Source organism: Onychostruthus taczanowskii, unplaced genomic scaffold, assembly GCF_017590055.1.
Source record: "Onychostruthus taczanowskii isolate IOZ18803 unplaced genomic scaffold, ASM1759005v1 scaffold2, whole genome shotgun sequence".
Taxonomy (NCBI): domain Eukaryota; kingdom Metazoa; phylum Chordata; class Aves; order Passeriformes; family Passeridae; genus Onychostruthus; species Onychostruthus taczanowskii.
This window is the reverse complement of record NW_024499239.1, coordinates 7,606,671-7,618,176: the sequence shown is the minus strand read 5'-3', so window position 1 is coordinate 7,618,176 and position 11,506 is coordinate 7,606,671. Positions and strand designations below refer to the sequence as shown.

Here is an 11,506-nt window from a genome sequence, read left to right as displayed (position 1 = left end):
TCCAGACACTGAACACATGAAGTAAGGAAACAGTTCCTGGGACATGCATGAAACTGTCACTTGACATGACACACACACACACAAATTCCAATCAAGGCAAATTTTCCTCCAGATTTTTTGACATGTACAATGGCAGTGTATTGAATAATTATTTATTTTGCTTTTGTGAGTCATGGCAAGAGACAGCCTTTTTGAAGCTTACGAGCACATCCCCTGGATGTATAGGCTAATATGTATTCTATTAGACATGTAAATGTTTGTCCTTGTTTATTTAAATATTGCACACTATGTTAATCTACAAGATAAGTACTGAAATGGCAAAGTCACAGGCAAACTAGCAATGCCTAAATCAATTTATTTCCCGAAACATTAAATATTTCGAATACAAATTTCAAACTTTTTAACCTTACTTTTATTGAGAAATATATACATTGAGAAATCCTAATTTGCCTCCTTGTTGTTGCACTACCAAATAGCCAGCACTTTGGGACTGTGATCCCTACCAGCTCTAGACAAATTACCCCAAGCAGCCCTCTGCAGTTTTCACAGGACAACTGTGCTGAGCTACCCACGCATACATAGTTCACCCTAAAACCAAGTATTATCTTTTGCAGTTGCTTATTCCTTATTTGCATTAAAATTAAAAGTTACATCTATAATGGAAACAGTTGGGTCCTGGTGGCAGAAGGAGGCTCTCCAGCAGGCCATTAAGGAACCAGAAGTGGGAGTACCTGTGGCTGAGACACAAAGCTGGCTGCGACTTCTTGGTCTTTCTTATGAAGCATCTAAGATTAGGTGCTAAATAAGCAGACTTTTAGTAGTTTTCTGAAGGCCACATCTTCCATGTTTCTGTCTTTGTTGTCCTTCCTTGGAAATGAAGGACAAATGAGGCTCAGGGATGCCACTTCCTTTGAATGGGATGAACCACACCATGAGGGATCTGCAGCTTGGGAGACAACCATACTCTCCTCGTGGAGAACCAAGCATAAGCATGTAAGCATGTTTTGTCTCAAACATTCTGACTGTGGTGACAGGAAAGTTGTGACTGTACAAGAGGGTCCTGAGGAGGTGGGGCAGTGCTGTGTGAAGCCAGCTTTCTTTGCTGCCTTGAGACTCATGCTCAGTGCGCCTGCATCAAGGCAGGGGTTGAGTCCCGCACTACAAGGCTCCTCACTACTAAGGTCACCACAGACCTCATTTCCTGGAGGGCTCTAAAGGGCTTAGTATTGCATGCATGAACAAGAGTGCAAAAATCTGTTTTATATAACACATATGCACCAGATAAACCGTAAAAGAAAGTGGATTGGTCTGTCTCTTCCTTCTCTCTTGCCCCCAATCCAGACCACCAGGGAACCTGAAATGTTGTTAGGATTGGGAGCATATTAAATTGTGAGCTTGTTAGCCAACACTTCTGAAACCTGCAGTTTGTTGTGTGAGTTGGGAGCTTGTTGAAGTTTGTTGTAAAAGTTAAGGGTTAGTCAACACTTTTGAGACTAAGTATCAGGCTATTTGCTGGAGTTAACATGATGATACACTATGACATAAAAGTTCCCTGACGCATGGACTGATGTGTTTGTTCAGCATCATGAGAAGTTATAAAGAACACCGAGCACCCTACCAAGTGGGTCATGACACCCCATTCTCTCCTTCCACACGTGTCCTGTTTCTGTTCCCTAGGTAGATCACAGTGGGATACCTCCAGCAAATGTCCTCCTGGACATTGTGCCCTGATGGGAGGTGGCAGATGGCAGGGAGGTATCACAGACAATGGGACACAGGAATCCATCTCCTGAGAACTGGATGTACAAGCACGAAGTAGTGGAGACCCTGCCTATAACCTTGCTGGGATAGGCAGGGAGACAGAGCCTATCCAACGAGGATGCCTACAGCAATATAATGAAGTCCTATTCTCAGACATCAGTAATGGGTAAACTTCATATGTAATTTTCCAACTATATTTTAAAGCCCGGTCAAATTTCTCAAATCAACAAACTTCTATAAAAACTACAGAAAAGTTCTCCCAGTAAAATCTTCTCATCTTGAGTGTTTTTTGGCTTTTTGCTTGTTTTGTTTTAAAAATATTTTTATTTTAGGAGCTCGGCCCCTAAAACCCTTTTGCACCTTGCGTATGAACATGTGTTGATAAATTCAAAACTCTTGTTCACTTAGTTCCTTTCCTGGTGACTTCACAATTTTGAAGTTCTAATTTAGGGCTACTTATCACCATTTCAGTCCATCAAGAGCACATATCTTTTCTTTCATCTTTCCATAATCTTCCACTGTCCATCTCCATCAAGTGTCCACTGCTTATTGTAGATAATGAAGCCCCCTCCTCCCAATCGGCTGTTCCTCTATTCTGTTGCAGCTGGTAACTTCCACAGCAATCACTGATACCTGACACTCCTCAGCTTCCTTAAAACTCATTCTCCCCCGCCGTTTACATGCCATTTCCGCTTCAGTATGAGCCTGCAGACCCACGGCGTCATTCCAGACTGTGGGACCTATCCTCAACGTTAAAAATTGCTTAGTAAAACTGGGCAGCAGCAGCAGCAGCAACTAAACACTCACGCTTTTTGTTACAAGTGTGTAACCTGTCACTACACGGCTGAGAGATGTCACCGCGCTAGCTGCCGGCGATCCCCCGCCGTTCCTGAACTCACCCCGGTAGTACCGTACGCAGCAGCGCGGCTCGCACCGCGCAGCTCTGCCGCGCGTCCCACGCAGGTTTCCAGCCGGCGGGCAGGCCGGAGCTGCCCTCAGCCCTCGGCCGGCCGGGGCGGCACCGCGGGCCCGGGCGGGCAAGGGAAGGGGCGGGGGCGGTGCGGCGCCTCCTCCCGGGCTGCGCTTCCCCGGGCGGCCGGGGAGCGGCGCTGTGTCCCCGCGCCGCACGCCCCGCCCGAGCCTCCCCTTCCCGCGGCCGCAGCCCCGCGCCCGCCGCCGTCGGCGGCAGCGAGTGAGCTGAGCTGAACTGAGCCGAGCCGAGAGAGGTAACGGCCGGCGGGGTCTGGCGGCGGGACCGGGGAGGAGCTTCGCCCTCCCCCCGCTCCCGATAGGGCGCGGAGTTGTTCGCCGCGGTCTCCCGGGGGCGGGAAGCGGGCGGCCCCCGCGACGCGTCCCGTATGGCGGCGGGCCCGGGGGACCCGTCCCTGGCGTCACTGCAGAGGAGTTGCCTGCGGGTGGGAGGGAAGGCAGCGGGGCGGGGGCGGCGCAGCTTGACCGCCCGCCCGCGGCCGCGCTGGGGGCGCGGGTCGTCGCTGGCGAGAAGCCGCCGCGGCAGTGTGGTCGCGGGCGGGCCCTTCTGCCGCCGGGCCGGGGCCGCCGCTCGGGCCTGCTCTCCCCGGGGCCTTCGTGTGGCCTCGACGCTCCCCGCCGCTGTGGTGAGCGCCGCGGTGCCGGCTGCCTGCCCCCATCCGCCCGTCACGGAATTGCCCGGCCTGCTGCAGCAATCGCACTGCTGCCCTGCCTGCAGCTGTGGCCGCTGAAGGAAGGGGTCAGGGCCAGGAAAGGCTTCGGCCGCCCGCCCCGCAGCAAGCAGTGCGGAGTGCTGGTGAACTTCGTCTCGCGAAGATAAATTCACCCCGTTCAAAACGAAATCAAGAGATTCTAAGTACTCTAAGGGCTTTTTCGTTCTTAATAGTCGAGAACCGCTGAGATGTGTTTATCGTGAGGTTGTTTGTGACCTTTGTAGCATAATATCTCTCCGTGCTTTGGACAGGATTTGCAGTTTTGCTGATCAAGTACCATAAGGTTACTGGGACTTTGGAGGAGCCTGGCTTCAAAAGCGAGGGAAAAAATACATATTTACCAATACTTTTCTTGACTTGTGTACTGAAAGACTGAGGACAGTGTGACTGTTAAGAGAACTTATATGCTGTTTTATACAGTGCATTGACAAAGTTTAGTCTGCATCTTAGTCTTGCAGGAGAGCCTTACAGTGAAAAGTTGAGAGTAACTCCTTTAGAACTGCAAAGAACTCCAAAAGTAGGGAAAGTTTCGGATAACCCATCTCTAGTTGTGATTTGAGAGCCAAAGGCTGAAATACAAATGGAGAAAATTACAGAAAGGCAGAAAAAGTTAACGTATGGTGTAAGTTTGTAAGGTTGAAAGTTTTAACCCTCATTCTTCCCAGCACAGTCACCCTGGCCGGGGCTGGGCTTGCTTGTGTCGCATGCTTGCAGCACCTTTGCAGTTTGGGTTCCTGTTGACTGTGTGAAGAACTGGTGAGGAAAATTTAACAGCATCAAAGCACATGTTAAAATCCTGTGTTTTGTTTTTCACTAAATACAGGCTTTTTCTTAATGTCTCGTGGTTTTTGTTTTGTTTTAGCTATGGAGTTGCTCTCTATTTCTTGTTGCCTTGTTTACACTTTTTTTAAATCCTCTTCCTCTGTTGTATTAACGTTAATGCATTTAATCTGGGGAAGCCACTGATATAGGGCGAATATAAGTGTTACATATGGGACTGGGGGATTTTAGGTCTGAGGTGTTGTGCTCTTGTCTGTGTTGTGCTCTTGTCTTTCACTCCTGCCTGTGTACTAATTTGTAATCTATGCTAAGTGGCTGACACAGTTGACTTACTATTTCAGGAATGTTTATAGAGCTAAATTTACATGCAGAAGAACTCCATTAAAAAATTATCCTTGAATTTTAAGAGGTTGCTGCCTTAGTTTTTTTCACAGAGGCTCTGCTGCTATAAAAATGCCAGTAGGGCATTAATTAGCTGTCAGTTATACTGCCTGTCAGGACTGAGTAGGGCTGAGTTTTGAATAGTCTCTGGAAGCATGATGTGGGCAAGTTGCAGCTCCAGGACTTCAGGAATTCTCTTTCCTCTTTCCAAATACCTCTTTGTGACTTGTAGTGGGGAGTTGGAATAAAATCTTAAGCAGTAGTACTGATGTCAGGTGTGGAATTGCAGAAGCACCAACATTACCACAAGATTCATCTTTGTTTCAGCCTGCAGTATTGCTTGGAGGCTGGGCATAAGTCACAGCTGGGCTGTGTGGAGTCTGCACTGGGGACAGCCCAGGTAGCACAAGAGCTCAGCATCCTGGAAGGTCTCCCCTCAAAGCCAAATTTGCCATGGAAAACCCTTTCTTCAGCATGCTTTAGAGGGCTGTGAGCTGTATGGGAGAAGGACCTAGAAGGCAAGCTATAAAAAGATCAAATACTCTAAACACTCCTAGAATTGGAAAGACATTTTGCAGATACTCTTACTATTTTCTGAAAAAAAAGAACTCCACAAACTCAAAACAACAACAACAACAACCAAAAACCAAAACAAACAAACAAACAAACAAAAAAAAAACCAAAAACCAAAACCCAAGCAACAACCTTCTCCACCTAAACAAGGAGAATAACTGGTTGTTTATTTTTTTTTTAGTTTGTCATGCTGCATAGCTGCACTCTTCATAATACTAAGGTCACTTGCATTTTTTTTTGCCAAAATCCAAGCTTTGTCCTTCAGTGCACAGTAAAAGGAGGTTCCTTTCAGGCAGACCTGATGGTGGTGAACACACTCCCACTTGCATTTTTTTTTGCCAAAATCCAAGCTTTGTCCTTCAGTGCACAGTAAAAGGAAGTTCCTTTCAGGCAGACCTGGTGATGGTGAACACACTCCCTGGTGGCTTTCCTTCTGCCACATCCCTGCTTTAATCATGTACATCCAGCAGATTTGACTGTCCCTTTCTGGGAGCTCTATGGAAGGGCTCTAGCAAGAGCAGCTTTGTGTTTTGGAAGGAAACTGCACAATGTGGAATTTCACAGCTTCTGTCACCTGTGAAACACTAGATGACTTCCACTGCAGGTTGACTTCTCATGACATGGCATGTGCAGAAGAGTTTTTGAGTCCTTCCTAAGAAACACGGCTCTGTTCTTCCTGCAGGCTGTGTTTGCTTCATAAGCATCTATTTCAGATGAGTTTGTGCTGGCTTTGTACTCTTGAACATTGTGTGTAGTTGGTTGAAGCTTTTGTTTTGTTCTCAAAGGAATACTTACTTTTTGCAGCAGCTTCAAAAGAATCTGTCTGACCTGGTACAGACTTAAGAATCACAAAAGTGGAAAAAAAATCCTAGCAGAATAGATTGCATAAAACAGGTATATGCAAGTTAGTTAGGAATTGGACCTATTTGTCAGTGTATTGCACTTTTGATAGAAATTGATATGACAAAGGAGGACCTTTGTTAAAACTGTTGAACACAACCTTGGAACAGCCAGTGAGAATAAAACGGAGTGGAAGAAGGAAAGAGTAGAAAAGATCCTTGACGTGTTTCCAGAAGCACTGTCTTTAGCTGGTATAGATTTTCACATTCAATAACAAAGTGGCCTATTCCCTTGCTGACTGCTGGCAGAAATGGCAGACAACAAAAGGCTCCCAGACTATCTCCTTTGCTACTCCTACACTTACTGAGAACAATCTGCTGGAAAGCATTTCCTGTTTTCCTGTTTTTTTCTTCCCTTTTTACCTTCTGGTTTTTAGAGGAGTGACTCAAACATTGTCCAAAAACCAAAAGTTTCTTATTTTATAAATAGTAGAAAGTAAAATGAATTGCTGTCAGTTTGATTTCATTGGCTGCTTTCCTCTTGTGCTTGTATTTAAATACTTAATAGCTTTTCTCCACTCAGAAAATCTCAAAGTGCAAATGAACAAATGTGGAAATTACCTTTGTTGAAAGGTTATTCTGTAAAATAATTGAATGGCTTTTCAGCTTTTCCTGGTATGGTTTTTCTGAAGCCACTTTGTTGAGGTGAATAACTTTCTATGTCTGCAACATGTCCTTTGTTTTGTAAATTTGGATTCTTATCAAGTTCATGCTTAAGTGAAGTGCTTTTTATGTTTTGATAGCAGTTTTTAATTATTTGGAGCAGTGGCATTAATTAGATGTAAAATGTGAGATGGGTATCTCCATTTCTTTTGAAGAATATTTAGGCCATCAACTTGTCGTGCTAGGAGTGTGACAGAATAGTTATTTCAAATTCTTTACCTAATTTAGGTGTACATGTTCAGTTTGGTTTTGTTGTTTTTTTGTGTATTTGGGGTTTTGGGTTTTTTTGTTGTTGATGTTTATTCTTTATTTTGTTTTGCATGGTGGTTTTATTGCTGTTTGGGTTTTTTTAAAGTTCGTTTGGAAGCACAGGACTTGTGAGGAGTAAGCTCCAGGCTAATATGTAAACTGGAATTGTCAGACTTTGAGTAGACCTAACATCTTTGGTATGTACACAATGAATTAGGAGTTGGCAGTCGCTTTGATGAACTGAAGTGCAGTTCTTTAGCATTAGTAGGACTTTACAAATAAGCTGTGTAAGTAACGTAATCTTATTTTGATGTGCCAGGTTTTATTTGCCTAATTTCCCACATGATGGAATGAATCTAGTCTTCACCAGCATGGATATGTAAGCCTTTTCAAGATGGTTAAGAACTGTGGCGAAGAACCAAGTGGAATGACAAGTGAGGAAACTTACATTTCTGGCTAATTCTTCTGCTAAGTTATTTCATTACCTGATGTAAGTCAGCTTTTTTAGGTAAGAAGTCATGTAAAAACTGAAATGAGGTAGATGTTCTTATCCTTAGGAAAACTTACAGTTGAGTTCAGCTTGAAATGTTGGGTACTTATTTAAGGTATTAGCTGTGCTTAATCTGCTCAAACCTATTAAGTGTGTTGCTCAGTGTTAAAACTGCTTAAAGTGAGCAAAATAAAAGTTTTAATTGGTATTCTGATTGTTCCTTTGTCAGGAGGAAGCAGCCACTTCTGCTGAGATCTGATTTGTATATTAGAAAGTATGGTTTCCTGACAGAAGAGTGCATTATAGTTTTTTACAGCAGATCATTATTAAATGTGCCGTCAGTGGTGGTTTTGGAAAGATGAGAAAGAACCCACTGTGGGACAACTCAGTGAAGCTAAAGATGTAAGTTCTGTGCCATTGCTACTATATATGTATTACAAATATAAATTTTTTTTCCAATTCCAGCTTGTAAGTATATATGTGCACGTGTTTATTTGTTTGTTTTTTTTTAAAGCCAGAAGGTTCACATAGACATAACATGATAAATATTTTATATAGTTTGAAATTAAGAAATTGTTCAAAAACTCCCAAAGTAAACCAGACTAAAAAGCTGTCACCACCACCACCCAACCAAAATCAAGCCAACCTCTTTTATATGTGTGGAGTTAACTACCTTAAAGTATTCAGAGAAATTTAAAAATATATACAAATTGGGCAGCTTTGCTCATATTGTTTGACTCTTGTGTCAAGGCTAGAGGCTTCCACTGTCCTTAAAAATGGAGTAATACTGATAAGTGATTTGCCATTTGAACTTGGTCACAGTTAAACCAGAAGTGTCTCATGCTGCTTAATGCTTTTAGTAAACATTCAGTAGTGGTTAGAATACTTCCCTGATCTGTTTGCTTAAAAAATAAGGCCTTGTAATGACCTTGAAAAACTTTATTTACTGCTGATGGTTTCCTAATACAATCTCTTTGATTCAAAGAGTTTTGTGAATACTTTTGGTATCAACTATAACTCAGAAAATGGCTTAGTATTTTTCTTCCTCTATTCTATATGTTCTGCCTTGAATACTACCTGTTTGCTTCTTTCCCTATACTTGAGATGTTATGTGTAATAGGAATTGCAGTCAGAGCATGTTTTTCAGCAGCATGTTCTTACAGGATTGATCATTGATCATCATAAGAGAACTGGATTCAAACACTGACAACACTTGAAGTGTTCTGCTTAAAGTCTGTTGCTGCACAGCAATGTCAAGGTGCATGAATAACTTTGTCCCTTGCAGGATCTTTCCTTTTTCAGTCGAACCTTTTTGACTGAGGAACAATCAGTCAAACATTTTTTATCACTGGCAACATTGTTTAAGTTAGGACAACCTTTTCTGCTAGCTAGAGGATGAATCAATTAGATGCAGAAGTTTGAAAAACAAGATCTGCTGTAACTTTTTTTGTGATGGTCGAATACTTCTTCCTGACAGTGAGGAATGGTGTAAGGATGGCTAATCAGAGAGGTGAACCAAAAAAAGTGTGATGAAAAAAACCTGCTGCAGTTGTTCCAGCTCAATCTGGCCAATTAGTATTTTCCACTAAGGTTTCTCCTTTATTTTTTGGAGGTCTGCTTCTTCCTTTTCCTGTGTATTGTTTTCCTTGTCATGCATTTCAGACTTCCTTGACCTTGTTATTGTTTCAGACATCCGTCTGGTTTGTCTGTCTAAAGTCCATACACACATAATAGAAACTCCTGGGATCCTAGGAGTTGTCTGTTTTGCTTTTGTAAATTTCTATGACTTGAGAACATTACAGTCAACATTCTGCTAAATGTTCAATATCTTGGTTGTTGGAAGAGATTGATAGAGGATAATGGAGAAGTGATATTTGAATCTGGCACTAATCTGGCATTGTCATTTGTGTGCCAGTGATCCAGGGAGGGAAGGACTAAGTGAAAATGGAAGTTTTGCCACTGGTTTATCTGCACATGTTGAATTGATCATCACTGGTAAAATACCTGTTTTATATAAAAACATTATTTTCTGGCCTACTCAGTAACTGTTATTGGTAAATAGTGACTCTGCTGTAATTTCAGATTTCTGAGCCTTACTAAGGTTTGCTTCTGAATAATTATTTGTAAAAAATGTACATTAGTTTATTATGATCGTCGCTCAACAGAGCTTTGACACCGATATAAAGAAAAAAGGGAGATGATGCTGTACTCCATCTTGTATTTCAATTAATAAATGCTTTCCTTTTCTGTACAAGATTAATGCAGTAATTGCAGATGCTGTAATGTAACAAGATGTGTTCAAAGCCTTCACAACAGAAGGGGGTGGACAGGAGCCTCTTCTTGCCTAATGGTTTATACAGTTGTAAAGTGTTTTTAACAATTAAAAAAAACTCCACACAGGCTGAGGCACTTCTGGATGTCACTTGGTTCAACCCAGCAATCAGGTCAAGCAGGAGTGCATGCAGCACGTTACCCAAGCCCTCAAACAGCCTGGTTCAAGCAGGGCTGTTTGGCCAGGTTTTGAGAATATGTGGGGCTGCAGACTCCGCAACCTCTCTGCCAGTGTTTGGCTACCTGGCATTGCAAACTTTACTTTTCTAGATTTCTCTTCTAAGCTACATTTTATTTGTTCTCTCTTCCAAATGCAGATTCAGTGTCTAGTAAACTGGAAAATAAGTTTAACTGCTCTAGTTGTCATAAATAAGGAATAAATAAAAAATGAGGAAACTGCTCTAGTTGTCAGCCATTTGAAAAGAAATAAGGCAGACATCCAGAAAATGCTTTCCTGTATGCTTATGTATATTTTTGATCTTTTAGCTGCTTAAATAGAAGACATGGAAATGTAATTATGTATTTTATTAATTTTTTTTTAATTTTTTTTTTTTTTAATTCCAGGTCTGCAATTTCTGTTTGGTCTATTCCAGTTAGGAGAGCTTTTTTTGTGATTTTTAAGCTTGGTGCTGTCAGCCCCGTGTGAACAAACCAGAACAAAAAGCACGCCGGGTATTAGAAAACAAAATGCCACGGAAGAGGAAAACTGGTGGGAGTCCTTCTCAGAGGAATGGCAATGCTGACAGAACTGCTGTTGCTGTATCCCAGGGGGACCCAAGCCACTTAGTGGCACAAGCAATGCATTATGTCAATAAGGAAGAGCTCTTCAACAGCATGTCAGAGATGTTTTCTGACCTAGATCCTAGTGTGGTTTATATGGTTCTGTCTGAATGTGATTTTAAAGGTAAATAATATGCAGCTGACACTACAGTTTTGTTTCATGTGCAGATGGCTCTTAACTGGTGCAAGTCAAGGAAAGTTGGTGTGGGTGTTGCAATCATATTTGTGAGTTTTAACTTTTTATAAGTAGGTGAGTAATAATGTTTTGAAATTTTACAACCATGTAAGATTCTCCAAATTTAACGATGTTTCTGTGAGCCTGATAAATGGAGCAGTGTGCTCCATAACTGAAGGTACTGTTTAAAGTTGATTGTTGTGTGACACAGAGCAGGCAGTAGTGGAGTTGTGAGGATAATCTAGTTTTTCCAGTTAAGTTTCTGTGCCATATCTGCAAGATGCCTAAGCTGTTTCTGCAGGAGGGGTATTTTATGTTCTGGATCACAATTTTTTGATGGTATGCCATATGTGGTCCTAGCAGCATTTGCTTTTCCTTAAATACTTGAACTGAGCTTTTGTTTTACATTTATTTTGTATTGTCATCTTGTCGTGTCCACTGAGGATTAGTTTCTGCAGGATAAATTCGGTTTGTCATGTTTAGTTCTCTGCAGCCTGGCTAGAACTAAAGCAAGGAACTGGTTTCTTTCCCTACACTCTGCCGACCTACATACCACTCTCCTGGCATACTATTTTCATATTTATGCCCAGTCCCTCCCATTCTTCTGTGGTTTTAAAATTCCTGTGTATGCAAGGTCATTTGCCTATGATAAAAGTATTGCGTGAGGTGCAGGGAAATAAGCCATATATGGAGCATTTTAATCAATTTGTATTCATATGAG

The 11,506-nt window shown here is 42.2% G+C and overlaps 1 protein-coding gene across 5 annotated transcripts in view; it reads left to right on the top strand.

Annotated features, from left to right (window-relative positions):
* The first annotated feature begins 465 nt into the window (after positions 1-465).
* The window catches only part of N4BP2 (NEDD4 binding protein 2), a 38,223-nt gene continuing 27,182 nt past the window's right edge, over positions 466-11,506 (top strand). For 3 of the 5 annotated variants that reach the window (XM_041402507.1, XM_041402503.1, XM_041402508.1), the window contains exons 1-4: positions 466-2,987; positions 7,329-7,499; positions 7,729-7,901; positions 10,395-10,734. In XM_041402507.1, the coding sequence (XP_041258441.1) occupies positions 10,518-10,734 (217 nt within the window). In that variant the 5' untranslated portion in view covers positions 466-2,987; positions 7,329-7,499; positions 7,729-7,901; positions 10,395-10,517. Of the gene's footprint in view, positions 2,988-7,328; positions 7,518-7,728; positions 7,902-10,394; positions 10,735-11,506 lie in introns of all 5 variants that reach the window. The other 2 variants (XM_041402504.1, XM_041402506.1) reach the window with 2 other exon arrangements.